The 25,819-nt window shown below is 38.5% G+C and overlaps 1 protein-coding gene across 1 annotated transcript in view; it reads right to left on the bottom strand.

Moving 5' to 3' along the window:
• Positions 1-714: 714 nt before the first annotated feature.
• atp6v1ba (ATPase, H+ transporting, lysosomal, V1 subunit B, member a) overlaps positions 715-25,819 on the bottom strand; it is a 154,770-nt gene continuing 129,665 nt past the window's right edge. The window contains exons 10-14 of the mRNA XM_039737260.1: positions 21,519-21,669; positions 16,566-16,648; positions 9,022-9,126; positions 4,377-4,506; positions 715-1,111 (exon numbers count right to left, since the gene is read on the bottom strand). Of these exons, the coding sequence (XP_039593194.1) occupies positions 969-1,111; positions 4,377-4,506; positions 9,022-9,126; positions 16,566-16,648; positions 21,519-21,669 (612 nt within the window). The 3' untranslated portion in view covers positions 715-968. The remainder of the gene's footprint in view (positions 1,112-4,376; positions 4,507-9,021; positions 9,127-16,565; positions 16,649-21,518; positions 21,670-25,819) is intronic.

The following is a 25,819-nucleotide window of genomic DNA, read 5'->3' on the forward strand; positions in this document are numbered from 1 at the left end:
TCAGCTCATTTTGCATGAAGACAAACCAGACACGATTCTTCATTATTTATTTTTTTTTTTTTTGAAGTTTATTAGCCAAGCTTTATTTATATTTAAATATTTTAGACAAGAACTATTCAGTTTCAAGTTAAAAGCGAATCATTCATTACTGCCAACATGAAGGTATGTTATGACATGTTCTAGTGGGAAATTTGTTTGCATCTGCAGCTGCTCATCAGACGCTTCTCTCTGAAAAGTCCCATTACAACGTAGTATCCATTAACTTAAGTTGCGAATCGGGACCCATACTGTGAAAGTGGTTAACATGAACACCTGCAGCCACTGTGCAGCCACAGAGTTCACTCATCTCTCTCACTTAGGGATTGGAATGGCAGAGATTAAACCAATCAACGGCAGACATATTTGCATTGCTACTTAAATAAAAGACAGCTGTTTAGCTAGCATCAACCCAAAGATAACTGCAGTAGGCACATACGTAGTGATCAATTGGATAAATGATATAAGCCAACTGTGACCTTTTATTTTTGTGGTTTAGAGACACACACAGTTGAATAGTTAACTATTTTCATAAAAACACAAGTGTCTTATATGTGAGAATGCCATTGATGTGCCTAATTCTTACATATCCTCATAGTTGCTAATGCTCAACTGAATGTGCTCTGTTTCCTTATAACCTTACACTTTTCAAAAGAAAAAAAAAAAATCCATTAATGCTTTCTTATACTGCATTTTTTTCCTTCTCGTTTCTCATTAAATGATTGTCTACCTGCAGAAGTAACACACCCAAGTGCAGAGATAGCCAGAGCTAATTAATTAGCTCTAAGTATTCCAACAAGTATTTTATAATTTAAATAGTCTTATGCAAAAATAGATGTTGTTAAACAGTCAACTAAAGAAGAAAAGAATATTTTTCAAAAATCAAATTATTGCCATTTTCTCTTTCAGCAAATACCCATTTGTCTCCTCTTTCAAAGCCGAGTGGCTGAATCCCTTGGATAAAATTCAGCAATAGTGCTTTGTGGGATACGCTTGAGCATCTCTCTGGGGAAAATTCGAAGTAACTGCCAACCAATGTCTAAGGTTTCATAAACTGTTCTGTTGTCGTAGGCACCTGTGAATGGGGAAGAGAAAAAGAATTCATCTACAGAACATTCAAAAACTGGAAAAAAATGCACAGAGAAAACAAGCCACCCCAGGTATCACTTTTGTCTTTATATAAAAAAAAAAAAAAACCTTAATTCTTTTTTTTTACATTTGTACCTATTCCTAAACTTACAGCGGCGGCTTGACACAGCCCACCATAAGATCCTCTAAGACTATCAAAGCAATTCAACCCAATCACCACCACTTTAATACCCATTGAAGCTTTGTAGTATAAAAGCAGGTGGGCTACAGCAGCAGGAGACCACACCAGATGCCACTCCTGTCAGCTAAGAATTGGCAACTGAGGTGACAATTCGCACCGACTCACCAAAATTTTAATACCAAATGAGCATCGTTTAAATGCCACAGCCCACCTGAGTATTGCTGCTGACCAAGTCCATCCCTTTATGACAGAAATGTACCTATCTAATGATGGCTACTCCATAATGCGCCATGTCACAAAGCACAGATTTTCTCAAACTGGTTTCTTGAACATAACAATGAGTTTGATGTACGCAAATGGCCTACACACTCACCAGATCTCAATCCAGTAGAGCACCTTTGGGATGTGGAGGAACAGGAGATTCACATCATGGATATGCAGCAACTGTGTGATGCAATCATGTCAATATTAACCAAAATCCCTGAGAAATGTTTCCAGCACCTTACTGAATCTATGCCTTGAAGAATATGGACAGTTCTGAATGCGAAAGGGGGTCCAACCCGGTAATAATAAGGTGTACCCAATAAAGTGGCCAGTGAGTGTATAACACTTTTTTGGAGTATTCCTTTAATGTTTTAAAATAATCCAGTGGGAGAAGTCAACGAAGAAAGACAATCACGTAGGGCTCAGTGAATGTTTGCTCATAACAAAGCCATCCTCTTTCAGTGCTTTTGAGACTACTATGGATCTTGCAAAGCTCTTAAAGCCAGAGTGGCTGACACCTTTGAGCAGGAGATGTGCAGATATCTGACCTGATAATGCAAGCCCTCAATATTACGTGTAAATGCCAGGCCAGTACTGGCCTCAAGAGATCCACGTCTACTGTAAGAGGTGGATTTCAACCTGAAAGCTCCCAGGTGCCAAGGCTTTCACACTGTGTCTGTCAGCTGAAGTGTGAAGATGCTTGTCAAAACATTTCAATATCTTTTTTTGAAACTGAAGATTTTTTTCTCCCTCCCCTAATTATGATCTTTGGTTATTGTAGCAAGTACATTCAGCACCACAGCCTTTCCTTTGCCTCATATGATCAGTTAATACTAGCCACAGTACCAGGATCATCTAAAAACGTTTTTTTGCTATCTCTTGCCTTACATGTGCCTTCAGTGTCTTCCCTCTGTATTTGCGTATGTGGATGTCTCTTAACCTGTGCTCACTCTCTCTAGTGTGCACCTGTAAACCCTGCTTCTCAGACTCTGTCATCATTTTCGAGATGTGTCTCTCCCCTCCTGCCCAGCTTTACACTTGCCATCTCTGAAGGCGACTCTCTCAGCAGGCCTCATACGCCATGACTCCTCCTCGTGCCTCTCACATTTGAACTTAATCATTCCTTGCATCACCAAAACCAAACTGACCAATTAGATTGCTTAGAAGAATTGGAAACACAGACCTTGGTGTTTAATTATACAGTACATAGATGGTATCTAATTATTTAGTACTGCCATGGACCCTTATTAATAAATGAATATTAATTTATTAAATTAGAATATCATTGAAAAGTTCATTTATTTCAGTAATTCAATTTCGTATTATATAGATTCATTATATATTTCATGCATTTATTTCTTTTCATTTTGCTGATTATTGCCTACAGATAATGAAAACTCAAAATTCAGTATCTCAGAAAATTCGAATATTGTGAAAAAGTTCAACATTGTAGACTTGTGGTGCCACACTCCACTCGGCTAATTAACCCAAAACATACGTCAGGTCTGCTCGAGTTTCAGAAGACATTTACTCAGCCCACTCCCTCTCAGTGGAGAGTTTGCCCAAATACAGAAATAGGGGAAGGAGCTTGTCGGATGGGGCTATGGTGCTCAGTCAGGTCTTGGGTGGTGGGTGGCAGGGTGTAGGACTTTGCGGCATGACTATATGTAGATACATTTTTTTGCCTTTTTATATTTTTGAACTCTGTGCTACAGTGTCTTACCTTATCTTTCATCCATGTTAAGGGAGATCTTAAACTATCAATTAATATCATACAGTGGATATATTAAAATTGTACACACCCCTGCCAAAAATCACAGATTTTGTGTAATAAAAAATGAAACCAAGATAAATTCTGTCAGAATTTATTCCACTTTTACTGCAGAACTGCAACCTATATAAAGAAGGTGAAAACAAATCAGAAACTGTTTAGTGAAAAATAAAAATTTTGGTTGCATTAGTGTGCACTGCCCCTTATTAGGCTTAACTTCCATTCTGTGTGTGTCTCTGTCTTTCTATATTCGTTACTATATTACTGTACATTTTGCTTAGTTTGCGATCAATTATTTCCATTTATGGCATAATTTAAATAAATCTATTTTTCACACCTCACATTTGATATCAAGAATGTTGCTTTGTACAAGACAAGGCAAAGAAATATAAAACCTGACTATAGTGCCATTGCTATTCTTAATCTCTAACACCTGTTTTCACATTTAGCTTCACCTCTCACATGTCCTATCCTGATGAGCACTTAGTCTGTCAGTGTTGTATATTTTTTAATACGTATTACAAACTCATAATTTGCTCTGTGAAGTACCAGGTTACTTATAAAGAGCTGCATAAAATAAACATTGACTTGCCTAATTGAAACAGTGGTCTGAACATTAATCAGCCATGCTCAGTAATCCGCCATGACCGAGGATCTGCTTGCATCCAAATTAAATAAACCCGATATCCACATAGCATATGGCAAACATTCATTAGAGAGAAACAGCTATAAAAGCGCAGAGAGTGCCCCACAGGTATAGACGTAACATTTAAACAGAAGAAAATGCTTTAATCCACAAATGTATAACTCACTGGGCTATCTTCAAGTTGAGTGACCTTTTACTTAATGCACGCTTGAATACTGAAAGCACTGGCAAAACCACTAATGAATGGTGTCAGATATCAAAATGGCATCTGTGTCATAAGTGGACACTGTCCCCGATTTCAAGTCAGCAGAGTCCCTTGATGGGTTATTGACCCTTAACCATTTTCTTAAATCCAGTACAAGTCTGTTATTTTCAACAAAGAGCCTTACCCTGGGCAATAAAGTTTCTTTCAAACTTCTGTAAAAACTCTAAGTAAAGGAGATCATCTGGTGTCAGGGCCTCCTCTCCCACCACTGCCTTCATAGCTTGGACATCTTTACCGATGGCATAACATGCATACTGTTTAAAAAAAAAAAAAAGTTTACAAGTTAAAATTAGAAGATCTTAAAAGCATCATGTAATCTCAGTGATCATGCTAACCAGAACTATCCTTAAGAAAAACATTTACATTTATTTATTTGGCCAACACCTTTATCCAAAGCAACTTACAACATTTATGATACAATTGGTTCCATTTCTTTTCTTTTTCCAGGTGGCGCACAGGTGGGTGAAGTGACTTGCTCAAGGTCAGACAGTGCCAGTGGTGGGATCTGAACCCACAACCTCAGGGTTTGAGGGTCAAAGCCTTAACCACTGCGCCACACTGCTTCAAAACAGAGCACAGACTAAAAGAAATGAGGCAAACATAAACCTAATCGAAATGAAACGCTATCAAACGTTCACAGATATTAACAAAACTGAATGCCTGCTGCCCCATTTCAACCATCGCCTGTTAGTATACAGTAAGGTCTCTGTATTCACTGTGGTTACGAGTCAATACCACTCGCTAAAACTGAAATCCACAAATATTATAAATATGCAAATGTAAATATTTTTTACATATCCCACTAGTGTACTGTATTTAAAACAGATGAACAAGATCTTAAATCTATATATATATATATATATATATATATATATATATATATATATATATATATATATATATATATATAAAAGCCAAATACCACTGACTCACTCATCACGAAATCTCCTGAACCATGAGTACTTGAAATTTGGAATGTAGGTTACCCTTGGCCCATAGGTGCTCGCTAAGAAATGGTTTTAAAAATTTTGTGGTCCAAGCGCGTTCTGTCTGTATGGCTGCCCACTTTTCATGAGAGAATTACTTAACGGATTTAGATCTGGTTGTTTTCTATAATTTGCTTGAACTTTCTGGTTGATTTGACGAATTCTCTCATCGTGCTAAGTACCTTAGTTCGCTTGCAGTACCGATGTATTTATGCAAATCCAAGAAAGTGGCGGTGGGCCGAGAGCAGGGGGGCAGGGCCTTCCTCATTCAATCGCCAGCCTCTGTTCGAGTTAGTCTACGTCTCACCACATGTTGGAGCGCACCTTGCCTCAGCTTAGCTAGCGATATCCGTTTGTTCAACAGTTATTATCATCTACAGATTGTTCAGGAGTAACACTGGATGTTTTTCAGAGAGAGATCAGAGCTCCATGTGTTTTAGAGGGTAGCTGCTGATTTCACGGTCATGTGCTTTTCTCCCCATGCGAGGAACGCTCTCCCGTCAGAGCTGAACACAATCAGATACAGTGCCAACGTCTATTGATTTTTAAAGTTTGTCCTGTTTCATTACTATGAGGGTGCAGCCACGGGGTACAGCTAGTGTTATATAAAAGAGATTTAGATCTGTAATAACATATATATTTAAAATAATTTTTAATAGATTTATATACATAGAACAATAAAAATAGAACTTAATGCTCGTAAAATTTACACAAACACAATTTAAATGAATTTAGAAAAAACATGATGTAGGGAGAAAGGTTAGTTCGTTATTTTTCCCCAGGAGTAAATTTGGCTTTTTGCAGAAGCTCATTAAATAAATAGATAGGTAAATAAATACACATACAATAACATTTATTTATATATCACATTTTCATACAAATAATGTAGCTCAAAGTGCTCTACATGATGAAGAGAAAAAAAAGACAAAGAATAGTAAAAATAAGACAACACTAATTAACATAGAATAAGAGTTAGGTCTGATGGCCAGGGAGGACAGAAAAAAACAAAAAAAAAACTCCAGATGGCTGGAGAGAAAAAATAAAATGTGCAGGGGTTCCAGGCCATGAGACCGCCCAGTCCCCTCTGGGCATTCTACCTCACATAAATGAAACAGTCCTCTTTGTATTTAGGGTTCTCATGGAAGGACTGTATACTGTACACACACCAAAATGACCAAAAATAAAGTATATTAAAAAGAAAGAATACATCCGATTGTCACAGTGCGGCATTATACAGATGTATTGCTGGTGGTATAAAGTAGCCCCCTTAGCGTTTCTTGACACACTTCTGCTGAATGATTCGTTGACTCTCTCTTTGCTACTGGACCCAGGGGCTCCAGAGTGTACCCCATAACTGAGCCTGCTCTTTTAATCAGTTAGTTGATTTGTGGGCCTCTCATGAGGTGATGTTACCAGTTCAGCACACCACTATTTAGAATACTGCACTGGCCTTCAGACAGTTGTAGATGTAAAGGGCGCCACTACCTGCATTAAAGGGACACTGTCTCCTAAGGGAAAGAAGTCTGTTCTGAGCTTTCTTATTCATTTCTTCCTGTAGAAGTTTCTATTCCTGTAGATGAAGAAGGATCAGTTGAGGCTGAACTATTTTTACATTGCAGAAATATCATGATAGGTAGTTGACTTTTTAATTTTCTTTTATTTATTACGTAGTAGCACTACATGAATTCCAATTCCCAACAGCGCTGACATCACTATGCCACTGGGCAACTTCGGTGTTCACTCTGGGGCTGCTGGGAGAAAGAAGATGAGGTGTTGGACTTTAAAAGGGAGCCATAGGATTGTGCTTTTTTTTGTTTCTCTGTTATTGTGTCGTTTTTACAGCTGCAGCAAAACCATTCATTTGCAATACAATTAACTGTTGATTTGCATCCCGTGCTTTCGTTTGATTTGGAAGTCGTCGCTAAGGGCTGACTAAGTGATGTCAGCCGTCTTCTGCAAATACTCGTATCCCTGTATACAGAGACCCGACCATAGAATATGGAGATTCGTACACTTCAGTTTTGAGGGTCTGGGGAGCACCAAATTACTGCCAGGATCTAATCTAACATTTTGAAAACCGGACTTTTGCTTTGGACCTCTACATTATCCATGCATCTCCTTTGGTCCAGTTTATGTACTCACCTCCTTGTATTTAAATCTTTTTGTGCATTTTATTAAAGTGCTTGATTATGTTTGGGGAAAAAAAATCTATTTCACCATGTAGCAATTTCAGACTACTACTACGGCAAAATGATTACATTGTACAAAGAAAAATAAAAACTAAATGGTTGAAAAGTAGTCTGTTTGGAGAAATGTACACAACACATTCATTTTTCTTCCATCTATATGACTATTTTAGTCATTCTCTTTAAACATCATAACAAATTCCTTTTTCTTAGTAATCTAAAAGAAAGCACAGGTATCTCCTTTTCTTCACTGAACTATAGAGTGACAAATGTACAGTGGAACCTCGGATCATGAACATCTCGGACCACGTACAAATCGGGTTACGACAAAAAGTTTGCCAAACTTTTGCATCTGTTCACGACCACACACTCGGGTGATGAACAAGCCAGTTTCCCTTCCGGGGTTTGCACGCGCCGATGATTTCCACACGTGTTCAGTCTCTCCCTGTGCATTCACTGTGCAGCGAGTGAGAGAGCGTGAGACAGAGAGAGCGTGAGAAGGCAGATAAAGAAGGCACCAGGCTTGTTTTTAAAGAGACTGCTTTGAGCATTGTTGTAATCTCGTATTTAATGAAGACTTTTTTCTATTGGATTTTAACCTCCACTTCACTTCTGTTTTCAATGGGATCATTTATTTATTGAAGGATTCTGAAAGCACTGCACTGCACTTTATTTAATTTGGACTTTGTTTTTGATTATTGTTTTGTTTATTTTAATAATAGCACTTGCCACTTTTTGCACCATCCGATTGCTCCATTGTATTGCCTCACTGTCGTGCTCATCGGTAACATTACCAACGGGGACGGGTTTAAGGGCTTCTGGAAGCGAGATGGGAGCATGCAGTGAATCCACATTGTCACAGACTTTACCTCAAAACTGTAATCTCCTCTCCACCCAATTCCTCCTCACTTCCTTCATGCCAGAACTCGACTCATGCAAGGTTAGTTTTGTATAAATTACGGATTTTTCAAATGTAAATTTTTTTTTCCCTGTGCTTAAAATTAATTAAAAAGTTTAAATTGGGTTGGAATGAAAACCTGTAACCATTGTGTCTCTCCAGGAGCGACATTTCCCACCCCTGTTCTATGCAATCAGTTATTTTGTTCTTTATATTTAGAATTACTTTAAAAAACTTTGCAGAAATCAGTTTTCACTCTATCTGTTGACCACTATCAAAAAGAAAACAAATTAAATTCACAATAAAATGTGACAACTTTCAAAGGGGTGAATACTTCTTATAGGCACTATAGGCACTACACTTAAACATAATGTAATTTTCTCAGACCTACTTCAGGCACTCTCTAATCGCCAGTCCATCCCTGCACATAAATGATGTGCTGGTCCATCACTAAGCTCAACCATGCACATACCCTATATGAGGCCAGTTTAGAAAATACCCAATTAACCTAACATACATAACATTGGTGATATGACAGAAAACAGATATACAGTAGCTGGAAAAACAGCCTATGCAACATAAATAGGATGTGAGCCCTGACCATAAGACCCATGAGGAAGTGTTGGTAACCACTGCACCACCATACCTATCACCCAAGGCCTGCACTTCCTATACAGTATAGATTAATAGGTGACTTACCAGTTGGTTAGAGACATCAGCATGATCTTTGCGAGTCATCCCTTCTCCAATAGCAGACTTCATCAGTCGAGAAAGTGATGGAAGTACATTGATAGGGGGATAAATCTGTGAAAAAATTTAACATTAAGTTATTTTATTAAGAGGAAGAGGTCCCAGGATGTTTTGGGGTTTCTGTGATCTAGCCATTACATATTTAAATGTCTTTAGTGCACACCTAAATATTTAAACACCTACGCAAGCCCATGCACATTTAATTACACAGTACATACCAAAAACAGCAAATATTCAGGTCAACGACTCATATTAAAGTGCGTCAATAGTCAAAAAAACATGGTGTGTAAAGAGCATGAAATATTAAATTTTCAAGTACATCTCTGATCAGACTTTTCTATACTTTATATAAAAAAAAAATTAGTGATACAAGAAAGTTGTTCAGTGGCAGTATGACACAGTGGCTAAGGAACTGGAACAGGCTGCTGGTTCAAACTCTTCTTCTGATGCAAGGAGTCTTGGTGTCATTTTTGATTCCTCCCTTACTTATTCCGCCCACATAAACCGCATTAAGAAACTTTTACTTTCATCTCTGTAACATATCCCGTGTTCACTCACTCCTCTCCTTTTTTAATGCTGAGAAACTTGTCCATACTTTTATCACATCCCGCATCGATTATTGTAAATCACAACTCCAGTTGATTCGAAACTCTGCTGCAAGCAACAGCGAGCACATCACACCCAACCTGCTTCGCCTTCACTGGCTCCTTGCGTCTTACAGGATTGACTAAATTCTATTAATAACCTACAAAGCTTTAAATGGCCTCACACCAGACTGACTACATCAGTGACCTTCTAAATCACTATGCTTCTGTTCGCCTACTAAGGTCCTCTGATTCTGGTAATCTTGTTGTGCCTCACACTAACCTGCACTCTATGGGTGGCAGGGCCTTTAGCTCCATAGCACCCAGACTTTGGAATGACATCCCGAAATTAGATCACCTGACTCCATTCATTCTTTTAAAAAACAACTTAAAACTCATCTATTCAGGAAGGCTTTTAACTTAACATTCTGCCCTTTTTTTTCAGTTTACCTCGCTGTGCAGGTGCTCAGGATAATTTGTGTTGTCTGTTTTATCACAAATGAGGTTATTTGTTAGGTTTGCTTTTAGTACCAAATTTAGTATTTTACTCTGGTTTATTGTCCTTTATTCTATTTAATGCTTTGTTATCTGTGTCATTGTTCTATTCAGGAATACATTTGTATCCAATGTTTAAAAAAAAAAAAAACACAGCAGGGTTTATCTAAGACTCTGTAAAGCGCCTTGAGCATGGGAAAGGCACTATATGAATAAAATGTATTATTATTACTTCTATGTTTTTACACAGTCAGTTCCATAAGTATTTTGGCAGTGGCACAATTTCATAATTTTGGCTCTGTATGTCACTACACTGGATTTGAAATAAATCGATTGTTTTGTGACTGAAGTGTAGAGGTTCAGCTTTACTTCAAGGGGTTTACCAAAAGTATTCATATGAGCCATTCAGGAATGCCAGCTGGTTGTCTGCATACCCTCCTCCTTTTCAGGAGCTCAACAGTATTTGGATCAATTGACTGACAAGCTGTCCCATAGTCAAGTGGGAGCAGGTCCCAAATTATATCATTGACCATTAAGCAGGTAAAAGGTCTGGAATGGATTCCAAGTGTGGAATTTGCATTTGGAAGCTGTCGCTGTGAACTCACAATATTAGGTCCATAGAGCTGTCCATGCAAGTAAAACCAGGACATCATTAGGCTGAGAAAACAAAACAATCCCTTTAGAGAGATAGCAGAAACACCAGGGGCCTCATTTATAAACGGTGCGTACGCACAAAAATGTTGCGTACAAACGTTTCCACGTTCAAATCAAGTTCTTCGCTTGGTTTTACAAACTGGCGCCACCCAGCGTCAAAGCAGTGCTACACTTCCAGTGCGGTTACCCTTTCTTTAATAGATCCACATCCCTGATGCGACTTTATAAATACACTGAAACTAACCTCATATTGTTTATTAGTTTAATGCATCGGATTGAGAATTATCGGTATACAGCATCAAGCACACGCTGCCTCAGCCATGCTGTCTATTTGAACTTCTCTCACACGGCAAACGCTTCACAGCCTTTCCTGTACAGACCTCGCGGTTCAGAAACAGTTTCATCCCAAGAACTCTAAATCCACTTAATCAGTCCATCAAGTGCTCCTTGTAGAACTGTTTGTACTTAGAAGTACAATTACCTCACTGTAAACTTGGATAGATTTTAAGATGAAGTTTATGATGTTCTACTTTAATGACAAAATAAAGTTGAAATTTCGAGATTACAGTTGACACTTCGAACTTTTTTACCCACTGTGTGCCTATTTTTTTTTTCTTCTCTGTACCCTATTAAGCTTTCATATGACACTCAGATGGTGGGCTACGAATTGCCTTTTTTACGGCGACTTTGATATCTGACAACTTCTTTTTTTATTTCGGGCACTGTGCGACTTTGTGAACTTGAGCTTTCAAGTTTCTCCAACACTCTATGCCACTCGATCAACTTCCTTTTGTTATTTATACCACTTGTTTATTCCCCTGTGTGTTTGCCATTGCCTTTTCACAGAACGCTGAGCTTAAGGGGTATTTATATTGATTTTCATATTCAAAAGAGGTGTAATTCTTGGAGGAGTTTAGGAGTGGCAGCAGGCACGTGAATGTGCGTTACTTTTCACGCTGACTGGGATTTATGTAGCGGAAGAACGTGGAAGTTGGCGAACGCACAGATGCATCTGGATTGTTTTGTGCGTACGAACATTTCCGCTTTTGTCTGTATGCCATGTTATAGTGTGAACTCTATGCACGGTGTTATGCATGAGGCCCCAGGAGTGATCAAATCAACCATTTGGTAGTTTCTTAAAAAGAAGGAACACACTGATGAACTCAGCAACTCCTGAAGGTCTGGACAACCAGTGACGACAACTGTGCTGGATGATTGCAGAATTCTTTCCTTGGAGAAGAACCCCCACAACATTTAGCCAAACTAGGCCCACTTCTGGGAGGTAGGCCTATCAAAGTCTACAACCAAGAGAAGACATCATGAAAGTAAAGACAGGGGGTTTACCTAAAGGTGAAAACCATTTGTACAATTTCAAGCACAGGAAGGACAGATTCGACTTTTTTAGAAAGTCAAAACATTTTTTAGAAGCCTGTCCAGTTTTCTTGGACAAAGGAAACTAAAATCAATATGTACCAGAATTTTGCAAAGAGTATGCAGAAGAGAACATGCTCATGATCTGATAAATACTGCATCATCTGTGAAACATGGTGGAGGCAGTGTTATGGCATGGGCAAGTGTGACTGCCAATGGAAGTGGGTCACTAGTGTTTATTGATGATATGACTGCTGGCAGAAGTACCAGAACAGATTCTGAAGTGTACAGGGCACTATACTATCTGCACAGATATAGACAAAGACTGCAAAACTGAGGATGACGCTTCACAGTACGGATGGACAATGAGCCAAAACATACTCAATTGGATTCAGGTCTGGGGAATGTGTGGGCCACATAAGACCGGGCACTGTACTTATGCGCCAGCATAAGGACTGACAAAGGATCTGAGGATTTCATCCTGGGATCTAACAGCAGACAGGGTACCATTGCCTAGCACATGGAGGTTTGCGTGACCCTCCAAGGATATGCCGTCCCAGGCCATCGCTTGCCTACTGCCAAACCAGTCATGCTGGATGATGTTGCAGGCTGCATAATGTTTATGATGGTGTCTCCAGACTCTTTATACATATGCTCAGTGTGAATCTGCTTTCATTTGTGAATTGAATGGGTCACAATGGTGGAGCTACCAAGTGTGGTATTCTCTGGCTAATGCCAGTTGAGCTGCAGGGTGATGGGCTGTCCCACTAGGGGACGTCAGGTCCTTGTGCCATCTTCATGGAGTCTGTCTCTGACAGTTTGGTCAGAAACATGCACAAAAGTAGCCAACTGGAGGTCTGGCACTGGCACTGCCCCTCCTGTTCGTCCTCAAACAAAGGAACAGATACCAGTCCTGCTGCTGGGTTGATGCCCTTCTATGGCTCTGTTCAGCTCTCCTTGTGCAACAGCCCATTTCCTGGAGACACAGTAAACCTTGCAACGGCATGTATGGATGTGCCATCCTGGAGGAGCTGGACTACCTGTGGAACCTGAATTGGCTGCATTGCTTCAAGCTACCAGTAGTGACAAGGACACTAGCAAAGCACAAAACTAGAGAAAAATCAGTCAGGACGGATAAGAGGAGAGCAACTGTCTGTGGCCACCATTCCCTTTTTGAGGGGTTGTGTTGCTGTTGCCTCTCCAGTACCCCTGTTGCCACTTTCATTTGCACCAAAGCAGGTGACGTTGATTCGCTTATGCTTCCTAAATGGACAGATTGATATCTCTGAAACTTCATTGAATTGGTGTTGCGCTGTGATATTTCATATATATATTTTTTTTTTTAACAGAGTACATATCATTCAAGTGAAGGCCATGGTGGCAACATGCAGAACTCTTAGGTCACCCTATCCCTAGTAACTTACCTAGTTCCGTCTGGTTTTCTCTGCCCCAAGCTATCCTCCAACACATTTTTTTCAGTTATATAAAAATAATGTGGAATGTCCAACTTCTACAGTAATATCAGGCACATGCACAGACGTTGAAAGGGACAGATGCTGAATTTATGTTAACAAGGCAAGCAAAGAGTGGGAGAAAATTTCTTAACGAAATAGAGCAGATAGGAGGGCTCTTCTTCAGAAGCAAGTGCTCAGACTCTCTCTCTCTATATTTTATTATATATATATATATATATATATATATATATATATATATATATATATATATATATATACACACATACATACACACACACACACAGTGGGTACGGAAAGTATTCAGGTATTCCGACCCCCTTCAATTTTTCACTCTGTTATATTGCAGCCATTTGCTAAAATCGTTTAAATTAATTTTTTTCCTCATTAATGTACACACAGCACCCCATATTGACAGACAAAAAAAATAATTTTTGAAATTGTTGCAGATTTATTAAAAAAGAAAAATTCTCCTTGTGCAACAGGTGCAAAGGTTTTTGTCCAGGATATCCCTGTACTTGGCTGCATTCATCTTTCCCTCGATTGCAACCTGTCATCTTGTCCCTGCAGCTGAAAAACACCCCCACAGCATAATGCTGCCACTGCCATGCTTCACTGTGGGGACTGTATTGGACAAGTGATGAGCAGTGCCTGGTTCTCTCCACACATACCACTTAGAATTAAGGCCAAAATGTTCTATCTTGGTATCCTGGACAAAAACCTTCTCCAGAGTGCTAAGGACCTCAGACTGGGCCGAAGGTTTACCTTCCAACAAGACAATGACCCTAAGCACACAGCTAAAATAATGAAGGAGTGGCTTCACAACAACTCTGTGACAGTTCTTGAATGGCCCAGCCAGAGCCCTGACTTAAACCCAATTGAGCATCTCTGGAGAGACCTAAAAATGGCTGTCCACCAACGTTTACTATCCAACCTGACAGAATTGGAAAGGATCTGCAAGGAGGAATGGCAGAGGATCCCCAAATTCAGGTGTGAAAAACTTGTTGCATCTTTCCCAAGAAGACTCATGGCTGTATTAGCTCAAAAGGGTGCTTCTACTAAATACTGAGCAAAGGGTCTGAATACTTAGGACCATGTGATATTTCAGTTTTTCTTTTTTAATAAATCTGCAACAATTTAAAAATTCTTTTTTTTGTCTGTCAATATGGGGTGCTGTGTGTATATTAATGAGGAAAAAAATTAATTTAAATGATTTTAGCAAATGGCTGCAATATAACAAAGAGTGAAAAATTGAAGGGGGTCTGAATACTTTCCGTACCCACTGTGTGTGTGTGTGTGTGTATATATATATATATATATATATATATATATATATATATATATATATATATATATATATATATATATATATATATATATAATGCATCCGGAAAATATGTACAGCGCATCACTTTTTCTACATTTTGTTATGTTACAGCCTTATTCCAAGATTGAAAAAAAAAACCTCAAGTAAACTTTTTTCACATTGTCATTATGGGGTGTTATGTGTAGAATTCTGAGGAAAAAAATGAATTTTATCCATTTTGGAATAAGGCTGTAACATAACAAAATGTGGAAAAAGTGATGCTCTGTGAATACTTTCTGGATGCACTGTATATCATCATTACTGATCAACACTGGAAAGACATCTTCAAAGAGCTAAAACCAGAATAGCCCAAGTATAGTATAGTCAACAAAATAGTTTCTTCATAATTTGCCGTCAGGGACAATGTCTGATATTTCTCCAAAATACATCTGAAAAGATTAGGAACATATGCCAAAAACATCTTGCAGCTTTAATTAGGGATTCAGAATACACAGGGATCTACTGCATATGAGATGAAGACACGTTGGTTTCACACCCTGATGTCTAGTGGAAGGAACATGCAGTTATAGGCACACACAGTATGTATGGAATGACAACCTTAGAAGTTATGTGCTGTTCATAAACTCCAAAGGAATATTATATGGACACAGTAAAATAATAAAGCACAAGATACCTCTGGTTTTGTTATTTCAAGGAGAAACAACATCAACCAGAATTCTAAATAAGTTCAAAAAGATTAAGGAAAGTTAGTTCACAATGCTGTTGAGAAGAAACATAACTGTGCACCTGATGGCAACCATGATAAGAAGCAGGGAAGAGGTAAAATGTGCAGGCAGGCAAATGTCAAAAAGGCAACCCCAATCATCAAATGTCCTCCTGATTTTTGCATTAACTTTGTTGCTCAGAATGTACTGTAGAGAAAGGTGGGATTTCTTTTATGTCCTGATTGGAACAAATGTATTTCAAAATGCTATTAACCAAAATGTGACAGCTAATGCAAAAAACATTACATCAGCACAATACAGGGTTCATAATGGTAAAACATTACCTGTAAAAATGATGGGATTAAAACAGTAGGATACAATTATTGATAAAATGAACCTTCTTGCATTCCAGAAAGATTTTTCATGGAGGTTTTTCAAAATGTTTTATTTTTTTTTTCCTATCTATTATAAATAATGAAGAATTCAACAAAGAATTAGAAAGCCTTCACTGACACATCAGATGTGGACAAAACAAAAGGCCTGTGATATTGGCAGACATTTCAAGCCATGCACAGAACACAGATGGTGTACCTTGAACCAAAGACAGCCCAGGTAAGTGTTTCTTTTGTATTAATTTCATTTTCCATTATGTTCACATGCATGTATATAGTTTATACTTCTTGCCTCTGTAACTATTTTCCAATGCATAATGATCTTTGTGGATAACTGAGCATTCTGATGTATTTCTACAAAGCTCGCTTATTTGATTAAATTAATTGTCCCTTTCTATTAGCCTTTTCTTCACTTGTGTAATTTAGTAGAAGTGCTATACAAATTCAATTCAACACCAAACCATAACAAATGCTATCTGTGTTTTATTTTTTACCTGTCGGTTATGTAGCTGCCTGTCAACGTAAACTTGTCCTTCAGTGATGTATCCAGTCAGGTCAGGAATTGGATGGGTGATGTCTACAAAAATACATATGATATATATTAACTCCCTTTTACAATAATAAAATTATATACACATATTAATATGTTTGTTTTTTATTTTTTTGACCTATGTGAAATACCCGTTTTATCAACTCAAAAAGCAATACTCAATAACGAGAACTTCTCAAAGGGGTTTCTGTGAAGTTACTGAAAAATGCTACAACATGTACTATTCTGTTTTCTTGATTTGACGCCAATATAACAGACATTGTGAAATGCAGATAATACAGAAGCTCATTTATTAGAATTAATGCTAAAGATGATAAAGATGACAGTTGATAGGGTATTAATGATGTTATATAGTTATTTATTATCAAATGTATACTTTACAAACTGTGATGCTTTTGTGTTAATTTTTCTTCTTTTGTATTAAAAAAATATTAAATATTAAGCCCATAAATGAATCTTCATTAAACTGCCCAGAAACGCATCCAAATTTGATAAATGTCTTGTTTTATAAATACTTTTAGCCCATCATGAAGTAAATGATGTCCATCCCCTTTTCCCATTCCCAAAGTGAGCTCTGAAGATTCAAAGTCAAAACACTGGCCACTGTGCCACCAGACCACACTGTTTCAACAAATCTGTTGCAAACAGCTGAATGAAAATTAAAATGACACTATATTAATAGGCTTCGGTTACTGGATTGCACACAGCACACTTTTTGTCTGCTTGGCAGTGTGACTGAGTCCTGCAAAAAGACCAGCATCCACCATGTTTGCTTCTTGCCTTATACCCAGTGGTGCTGCGATAATCACTGGCTCCCTGTGACCTTAAACTTACCCCTCAGCACATGCAGAATTAAATGTCTACTGTCATAGACGTGTGTCTAGGGATCTGTTAGGGTATGCAGTACCACGATGGGAAGTGGTGGGCACTCACACCAACGGTTCCTCACTTTCCACTTGCAGCCCCGAAGGCTCTATAAAAGAGGTGGTCTGTGTTTTGGACCTCAACTTGGTCTGAAGGAGCTCCTTCGAGAAACCTGACACTCCGTAACAGGTACCGTTTTTGTTGAACTAATCCTTTAATAGTGCCATCAAGCACAGTTTTTGTTTGTTATTTTGTATCAACTAACAGCCGTTGCCCCAGCATTTCAAATCGGATCATGCAATTCTGTCCTCTTGGTAACATTACTTATTACTTTTGTTTAATTCTTTTCACTTGATTACAAGCTATTCACATACGTATCCTCTTTGACAGCCAAAGCATGTGCTTCAATGATATTAGAGACAACAGCAGAGAGCAAGCTTGTGAAATAAGCTAGTTATTTTTTTTGGAGTGTCAGATTACCTGTTACTTTAAAAAGTAGTCTACGTAATAATAAAAATAATTCTTTACATTTATATAGTGCTCTTCTAACTACTCAAAGCACTTTAGTGAGTGGGGAGTCACTTCTATCACAGCTAATGTGTAGCATCCACCTGGATGATGCAACCGCAGCCATTTTTGTGCCAGGTGTTAAAGAGATGAGAGAAATGGGTCATGATTAGGGAGCTAGAATGACTAGGCCATAGTGGGCAATTTAGCCTGGACATCAAGATACACCCTTCTTTATGAAGAATGCCCAGGGATCTTTTATGACCACAGAGAGTCAGGACCTCGGTTTTACGTCTCATCCAGAGGATGGCACCATTTTACAAAACACAGTGTCCCCATCACTGTACTGGGGCATCGGAATCCACATTCAGACCACAGGGTAAGTGTCCCGTGCTGGCCTCACAAACACCTCTTCCAGCAGCAACCAAAGCTTTTTTCCTAGATGGTCTCCCATCTAAATACTGGCCAGGCCTAAACATGCTTAGCTTCAGGTAGATGACTGCTTCTGAAGTGCAGGTGGTATGGCTGCTGTAATACAAGTTATTTTTAATGTCTTACCCCAACACTGATGGGTAGTAATGGCAAAAGTATAAAATGTTTCATATACAAGCACGGTAACTCGGGGCCCCTTCTTCAGGCAAGATGTAATGATTACATCTTACCTGAAGAAGGGGTCCGAGTTGCCTTGAAAGCTTGCATATTGTAATCTTTTCAGTTAGCCAATAAAAGGTGCCATTTTGCTTGACTTCTCACTACATGCATAATGGCTAACACGGTACAACACCCTACTACTATACAAGTACGGTATAACTTGTCATGCAACTGCTACAGAACATTAATGTTTCAAGCATTATTCAAAGTTTAGCATATACCACAAATATTAATAAAGCACACCTGAAAACAGGCACCACATAACAGAATTGTATGTTTTTATTGGTATGTTGGTACTCAAATGATATTTTTGTCATAACAATAAATCTAAACACTGAAAATGAACTTGGCAAAACATCATCATTACTGTAAAGTCAGTAAGTGGCTGCATGTGATATATTAAAAAAGTAAAACGCAGTCTTGTAAAACTAAACACTTGACCATAAGCAAAGCTTTTGACAGCTGAGATTCTCCTGAGCACACATTAGAAGATTAAACAGGGCCCACCATTTCACTTTCTAACATTACACTTCAAGCACAAAGCACAGAAACAAAAACAGAGTGAGCCATCAATCTGGCTGTCTTCCAAATCCACTTATCTAGAGTGGAGCTGTGGGGAAACTGGAGACTATCCCAGCAAGGCTAGGACACAAAGCAGGAACAATCCCTGGGCAGGATGCCACTCCATCACAGGGTGATCACACACAGGCAGGCACACATATAAGGGGCCAATTTACAGCGCACTCCACTAATATTGGCACCCTTGGTAAATAAAAGCAAAATGAGCCATGTAAAAAAAGATCTCATTATTTATTCCCACAATCTTTTACTTAAAATATTAACAAAATTCTAACCTTTAACTAGTTAGTTAAAATAGCTGTAAGGTAAAAGAACTTCAAATTAAAACACACATATTTTCTCCATTACATATGTGCCACAATTATTGGTAGCATTAGAAAGTCATACAAGTAAAATGTATCTGAAGTTGTTGAAGCAGGCTGACACGGCAGGGGCGCTCTAAACCCCAGTGAAGGCACTCGACTTCTGAACAGACAGCAGAATTAAGCTTTATGGTATGGGTGGGCATACAGACTCACTTAAAATGGAACAATGAGCCCCCAGCAACAGGCACCTTTTACTGTTATTACAATTCTTATTATTTAAGCCATTATTCTTCCTCATCTGACTTGTAGCATTCTATTGCTTTATTCCTGCCTCTAATTGATTCCACCAATAAATTTTAGTTAAGGGGGTGTCAAACCCACTCTATTTGATAAGAACTATTCTTGCTTGCTACTGTAATTTTCAGCCAAAGAGTTCACATTTTCTCTCCAATCGAGGTGGCCCATATTTCTCCAGCTCTCCTGCATGGCTAACCTTTGGCTTAATAAACTATTGGTGGTTTCTAGCTCATACATAATAACAAAAAATATGTAGGCATAAGTCTTTTTAATCGTAACTCTTACATCTTAATGCTTAGTAAAATACAGTGTCTACTTTTTGCATGTGCTTATACTTTTCTAACACATAGAGATTACCAGTTTTAAGAATACAATTTTTCTATAAAGTATATTCCAATTCATATTTTACATTCTGAAGCTCATCAGAGTGAGTAGAAACACTTAAGTGGCCAGCCACAACTTGCTGTTTGAATGGAGTGTAAATATGAGGGGACACACAGGCCAAATTACCTTAGTCATACCTTAGTCATGGGAAGGATTCAAGAACACAGTGACGAATTTAGACAAAAGGTTGTTGAGCTGCACAAATCAGAAAAATGCTGTTAGAAAAAGACTAAATCAAGACAATAATTAATATGTTTAAAGCCACTGGAAATGCCACAAGTTGGCCTGGAACAGGACATGTGCCTACACTGAACCTGTTCACAGTGAGACGGATGGTTCGAGTTTCCACAGAATCCCTAAGGATTACAGCTGGAGAAATGAAAATATTAGTTGGACCTTCAGGCCAGAAGGTCTGTCTCATACATAACCTCAAGTTTTTATGGGAGGGTTGCCAGAAAAAAAAAAAACATCAAACAACATATTCATCTACTGTTTGTCACATGTTGCTGGAACTTTCAATGGGAATGAGCTCTATAGTCAGATTAGACATACATAGATTTTTTTAGGCCCTTTCCAGACCTCCTTCTCACTGTGAAATATGGAGGTGGATCGTTGATAATGTGGGGTGGTTTTCTGCCAGAGACGCTGGAAAACTTGTTACAATGAATGGTATCATGAGCTCCATTAAATATCAGCAGATATTAAATCAAAAACACACTGCCTCTGCCTGGTACACTTTATAATGAGCTGTGGCTGGATTTTCCAGCAGGACAATGACTCAAGGAACACACTCAAAATCAAAACAAATATTGTTCAGTGACCACAAAAAAAAAAAAAAGAAAAGGTTTTGCCATGGCTATCTCAGTATCCTGACCTAAACCCTATTAAAAAAACCTGTGGGATGAGATAAAGTGGAGACTCCACAAGCATAGATTCTAAAGGATCTACTGGGATTCTATATGTAGGAACCAGCAGCCAGAGTGCTGTCTTCCACACAGTGGTAGTGTTTTTAAATGGAGATGCTACTCACCAACCAGCAGAACATACAATAACTGACCAGCCACCAGTCAAATTACCAAATACCAATCATACATGACTAAATGTTTATAATTATAGAAATCACAGAGGGTGCTCTAGATCAGGACATTTTGAAGCTAAATAATATTCAATTGAACTTCAACACTGACGGTGTGGTCCAACACTGCAGTGCCTTCAGTGTTGTTCATCTGGAGGCAAAAGGCAAATTGTTATGCGAGATAAACACACCAGGCAAAATCTACACTACACACTAAGAGTGACAAACTGCTTACCATCATTTGGCATTGTCAGTATGGGAATCTGAGTAATAGAGCCACCTCTTCCTTCTACTCGTCCAGCTCTCTCATAAATAGTGGCTAAATCAGTATACATGTAACCGGGAAAACCTCGCCGACCAGGCACTTCTTCTCGAGCTGCGGAAACCTGTAAAGAACAATATTTACATTAATAATGCCATCAATTTCTGTTTTTTATTAATAGTAATGATTTTATTCACTTTTCCTCTTCGTATATTGGTTCATATTCATTATGATCATTCCATGCTACATGACACATAACATTTATACATAAATAATCATTTATATACATAAAGTATACACAACTCGTCAAAGGTTTTAGAACACCTCTGATTTTCCAGTTTTTATTATACACAAAGTATACACAACTGGCCAAACGTTTAAGAACAACTCAGATTCTCCAATTTTCTTCATCTTTAATCAAATGAAATGCAATAGATTACTTAAAATGGTGAAAAGGTAAGCAATAAATTGCCAGACGTTTCAATTTAAAAGTTAAGGTTAGCAAAAACTGAAATTTTAGAATATTACAAAAAGGCCTTCTTCAGAGAACAAATAAATTACAACCTACAGATGTTCTGTGGTAATTAAATTAAGCCTTGCATGTGGAAGCAAACAATTTGCACAGGTGTTCCAACTTCTGTTGATTACTTAAAAACCCCTCTGAATGTCTTAAAACAGAGTTGGAACAGATTGTGTTACTACTCCCTCTGAATTACTAATGGACAATAGTAAACTGTAGAAAGGGGTAAATTCCAGTGATAATGGCAAGAAAACTGCAATTAACAAATGAAATGAGACAGAGCATTATTAATCTTAGAAGTGTAGGTCTTTCATCTAGAAGAATTTCAAAAAAGATCAAAGCGTCACTGAGTGGAAACTGGAAGGATCTCTAATAGGAAGAAATCTGGCAGACCCAAACTCACAACCCAATCAGAAGAGAAGTTTCTGACGGTCACCAGCTTGTGCGACAGGCACCTCACAAAACAAGAGCTTCAAGCACAGCTTAGCAGTGCTCAAAAGAAAGCAGGTCTCAGTTTCAACTGTGAAGTAGAGACTTTATGCTGCAGGTTTGACAGGGCGAGTGTCAGTAAGAAAGCCATTCCTTAAAAGATAAAACAGGCCCTTGAAATACTGGCTGTGGACTACTGCAGACTGGAAGTCTTATGAATTGACTAGCAAAATACCCGCGCTTCGCAGCGGAGAAGTAGTGTGTTAAAGAAGCAATGAAAAGAAAAGAAAACATTTTGAAAATAACGTAACCTGATTGTCAATGTAATTGTTTTGTCACTGTTGTGAGTGATGAGTGTTGTTGTCATATATATTTACACACACACACACATAAACATATATATATATACATATCTATACATATACACATATATACATATACAAACATATCTACATATATACACACACAGCTATTTCGTATCAGTGCAATACGCTGTTTGTTAAAACGGTTGACTCCCGCTCTTACGTGCAATAACAAATCAAATCATTCAGTTGTCTTTGCTCATATGTCATTTTAGAGCTGGACGCCTGGCATCTTTTTTTGGCCACAAGTTCGTTTCTGTTTGGTGTGAGGTTCTGTGTTGTGGAGATTCTCAGGATGGATTGCAGGTGCTCATCAGTGAGGTGACTCCTGTGTGCTGTGTTGTTAGTCTTTATCACTGAGAAGAGCTTCTCACACAGATATGTGCTACCAAACATGCACAAGGTTCGAGCCGCATGTAGACGGACTTTTTTTGTTCTTCAAAGTCACCAAAGCGCCGTGCAAACTCAGTGCGCAATAACTGTAGTAAGCGGTAAGTGTTCGGCAAGGCAGCTGAAGCGCTGTATTATGGGATCTGTAGTTTATTGTGTTACCAGCGCTTCATATACCCGGGCTTTAATAACAATAATACAGTATATAAAATGATCTCGGGGCGGATATAATTACACGCCAGGCCAGATGTGGCCCGCGCCCTTGAGTTTGACACATATGGACTAAATAGAACTTGAAAAGATATATTTTTCAAATGTGATCGCGCAATTCAGATAGAGTTGACGCGCACTACAGCCTGCATGCCTCAATAAGTCATCCTCTCCTCGCTCTTACTTTTTTACCGTTCATCTAATGAATACACTGAGTATGGCTTTACCAAAACAATCATTGATGGCGAATAAAGTATCCATTATTCGAGTATGTAGATCGGTATATATATATATACATATATATATACCCGTATCGCAGCGAGAAGTAGTGTGTTAAAAAGGTAGAAAAGAAAAGGGAACATTTAAAAATAACGTAACATGACTGTCAATATACAGTATTTGTTTTGTGAGTGTTACTGAGTGTTGCTGTCATCAAGGATTTGATTATCATTATTTCTTTCAATCAGGTTCGTATTTGTAGGATGTGTTGTGTTCAAGTTACATTCCGTGTTTGTCAATCGTTGTAAAGATGACAGGTTTCATTCATCGATTCGTTTCTTACTGCATCAATAAACAGCTTGTCTTCTTCTTTATCTGAGACCTGACACACTGCATGCACGGGTTTTTTACACTGTCTTCCTTTAGCGGGACATTGACTTTTCCACCGTGTGCTTTGTTTCCACAGTAGCTGCATTTATGAATATGCTTATCAGACGCTTCATATTTTTGCTGCCTTTTCAATTGTGTAATTCGTTTTTGTTCAGCTCTTTGGAACTGTTGCTTTTATCTGTGCACTGCGTCAGTTCACGTGAGCCACTCTGTGTACTTGCATCGAAGGTTCCCAGCTGTGCTGGTGCCATCTCGTGCTATGTCCATGGCTGTATTTAATGTTACCTTAGTCCTGGCACTTAAAATTTTCTCTCGCAGTTTCGCTGAGTTTGTGTCAAACACCACCCTGACCATCTCATCTTCCTCTCCATAAGCACAGTCCTTCACCCGTGAATATTTACCCGTGGCAGTTTGCTATTGGATTGCCGCTGACGGACGGCCTTATATGGGCAGGCACTAAATTACAAACGCCAGCGGCAGCCTGTCCATGAACTTAATTTAAAGTGTAGGTTTACATCGTGCTTTGTTTCCGAAGTAGCAGAACTCATGAATATGGTTGTATATGTCACTCGCTCGCTTCTTATTGTTTCGCTGCCTTCTCAATTATATAATGCATGTTTTCTTCAGCGCTTTTTGAGGTCTTCCTGGTTTTCTATGTACTGCGTGATTACGTGGGAGGCGTGATGATGTCACACGAAACTCCCCCACGGCGTTGAAGCTCATCTCCATTACAGTAAATGGAGAAAAACTGCTTCCAGTTATGACCATTACGCATAGAATTTCGATATAAAACCTGCCCAACTTTTGTAAGGAAGCTGTAAGGAATGAACCTGCCAAATTTCAGCCTTCCACCCACACGGGAAGTTGGAGAATTAGTGATGAGTCAGTGAGTGAGTGAGTGAGTCAGTGAGTGAGGGCTTTGCCTTTTATTAGTATAGATGAATCAAAATTTGAAATCTTCATTTCATATGCAGGGTGGTTGTACGCCGTTGAGTTGGTGAAAGGGTGGTTCCTCTGTGTGCGACATCAACTGTCAAACATGGAGGAGGAAATGCGATGGTCTGGGAGTTGGTGACTTACACAGAATGACTGACATTCTGAATCACAAGGGTTACCACAGTTTGGCTATTATATCAGCAAAAGGTGGCTATTCTGAGGAATCAAAAATTTGAGTATAACTTTATACACTTAATCATTCCTTGACTTGTTTTATTTGCCATTGTTTATTTGTTCTATGCCTTGATTTCATGAAACATCAAGACATCAAATTGCATGCATTTCCATAAAAACTGAAAAAACTGAGGTGTTCTAAAACTTTTATCTGGTAGTGTATAAGCATAAATGATCATTTATATAAATATATATGAACTGTACTTCTGGGTAAGTGCTCAGAGGTTTTCAGCTCTTGCGTAAACAGAGCCCGCCCTAAACTTAAGGCAAAATCTTGTTGGGCTGATCCTCAAACTGGTCAGGCCAAGTTGTAGGATATGTTAAATTTCATAACTGGTGATCAAGGGAGCATGTCAAGACTGAGTATATAAATAAACTCTGTGACTGAAAATTGTTGGAAAAGACATGTGATGTTACATGGCCTTTACAGACTATTTTATTGAGATCAAAGTCTGCATGACAGAGAGCTTTCTTCAGCTTAATGAAAACAAAAGTTAGCCAACTGCTTTTTGTGAACTCCTGAAAGCACCTCACTTCATACTGCATTACTCTTCTTTACACATAATATATCTTGCATAGAGGTT

Source organism: Polypterus senegalus, chromosome 1 (assembly GCF_016835505.1).
Source record: "Polypterus senegalus isolate Bchr_013 chromosome 1, ASM1683550v1, whole genome shotgun sequence".
Lineage (NCBI taxonomy): Eukaryota > Metazoa > Chordata > Cladistia > Polypteriformes > Polypteridae > Polypterus > Polypterus senegalus.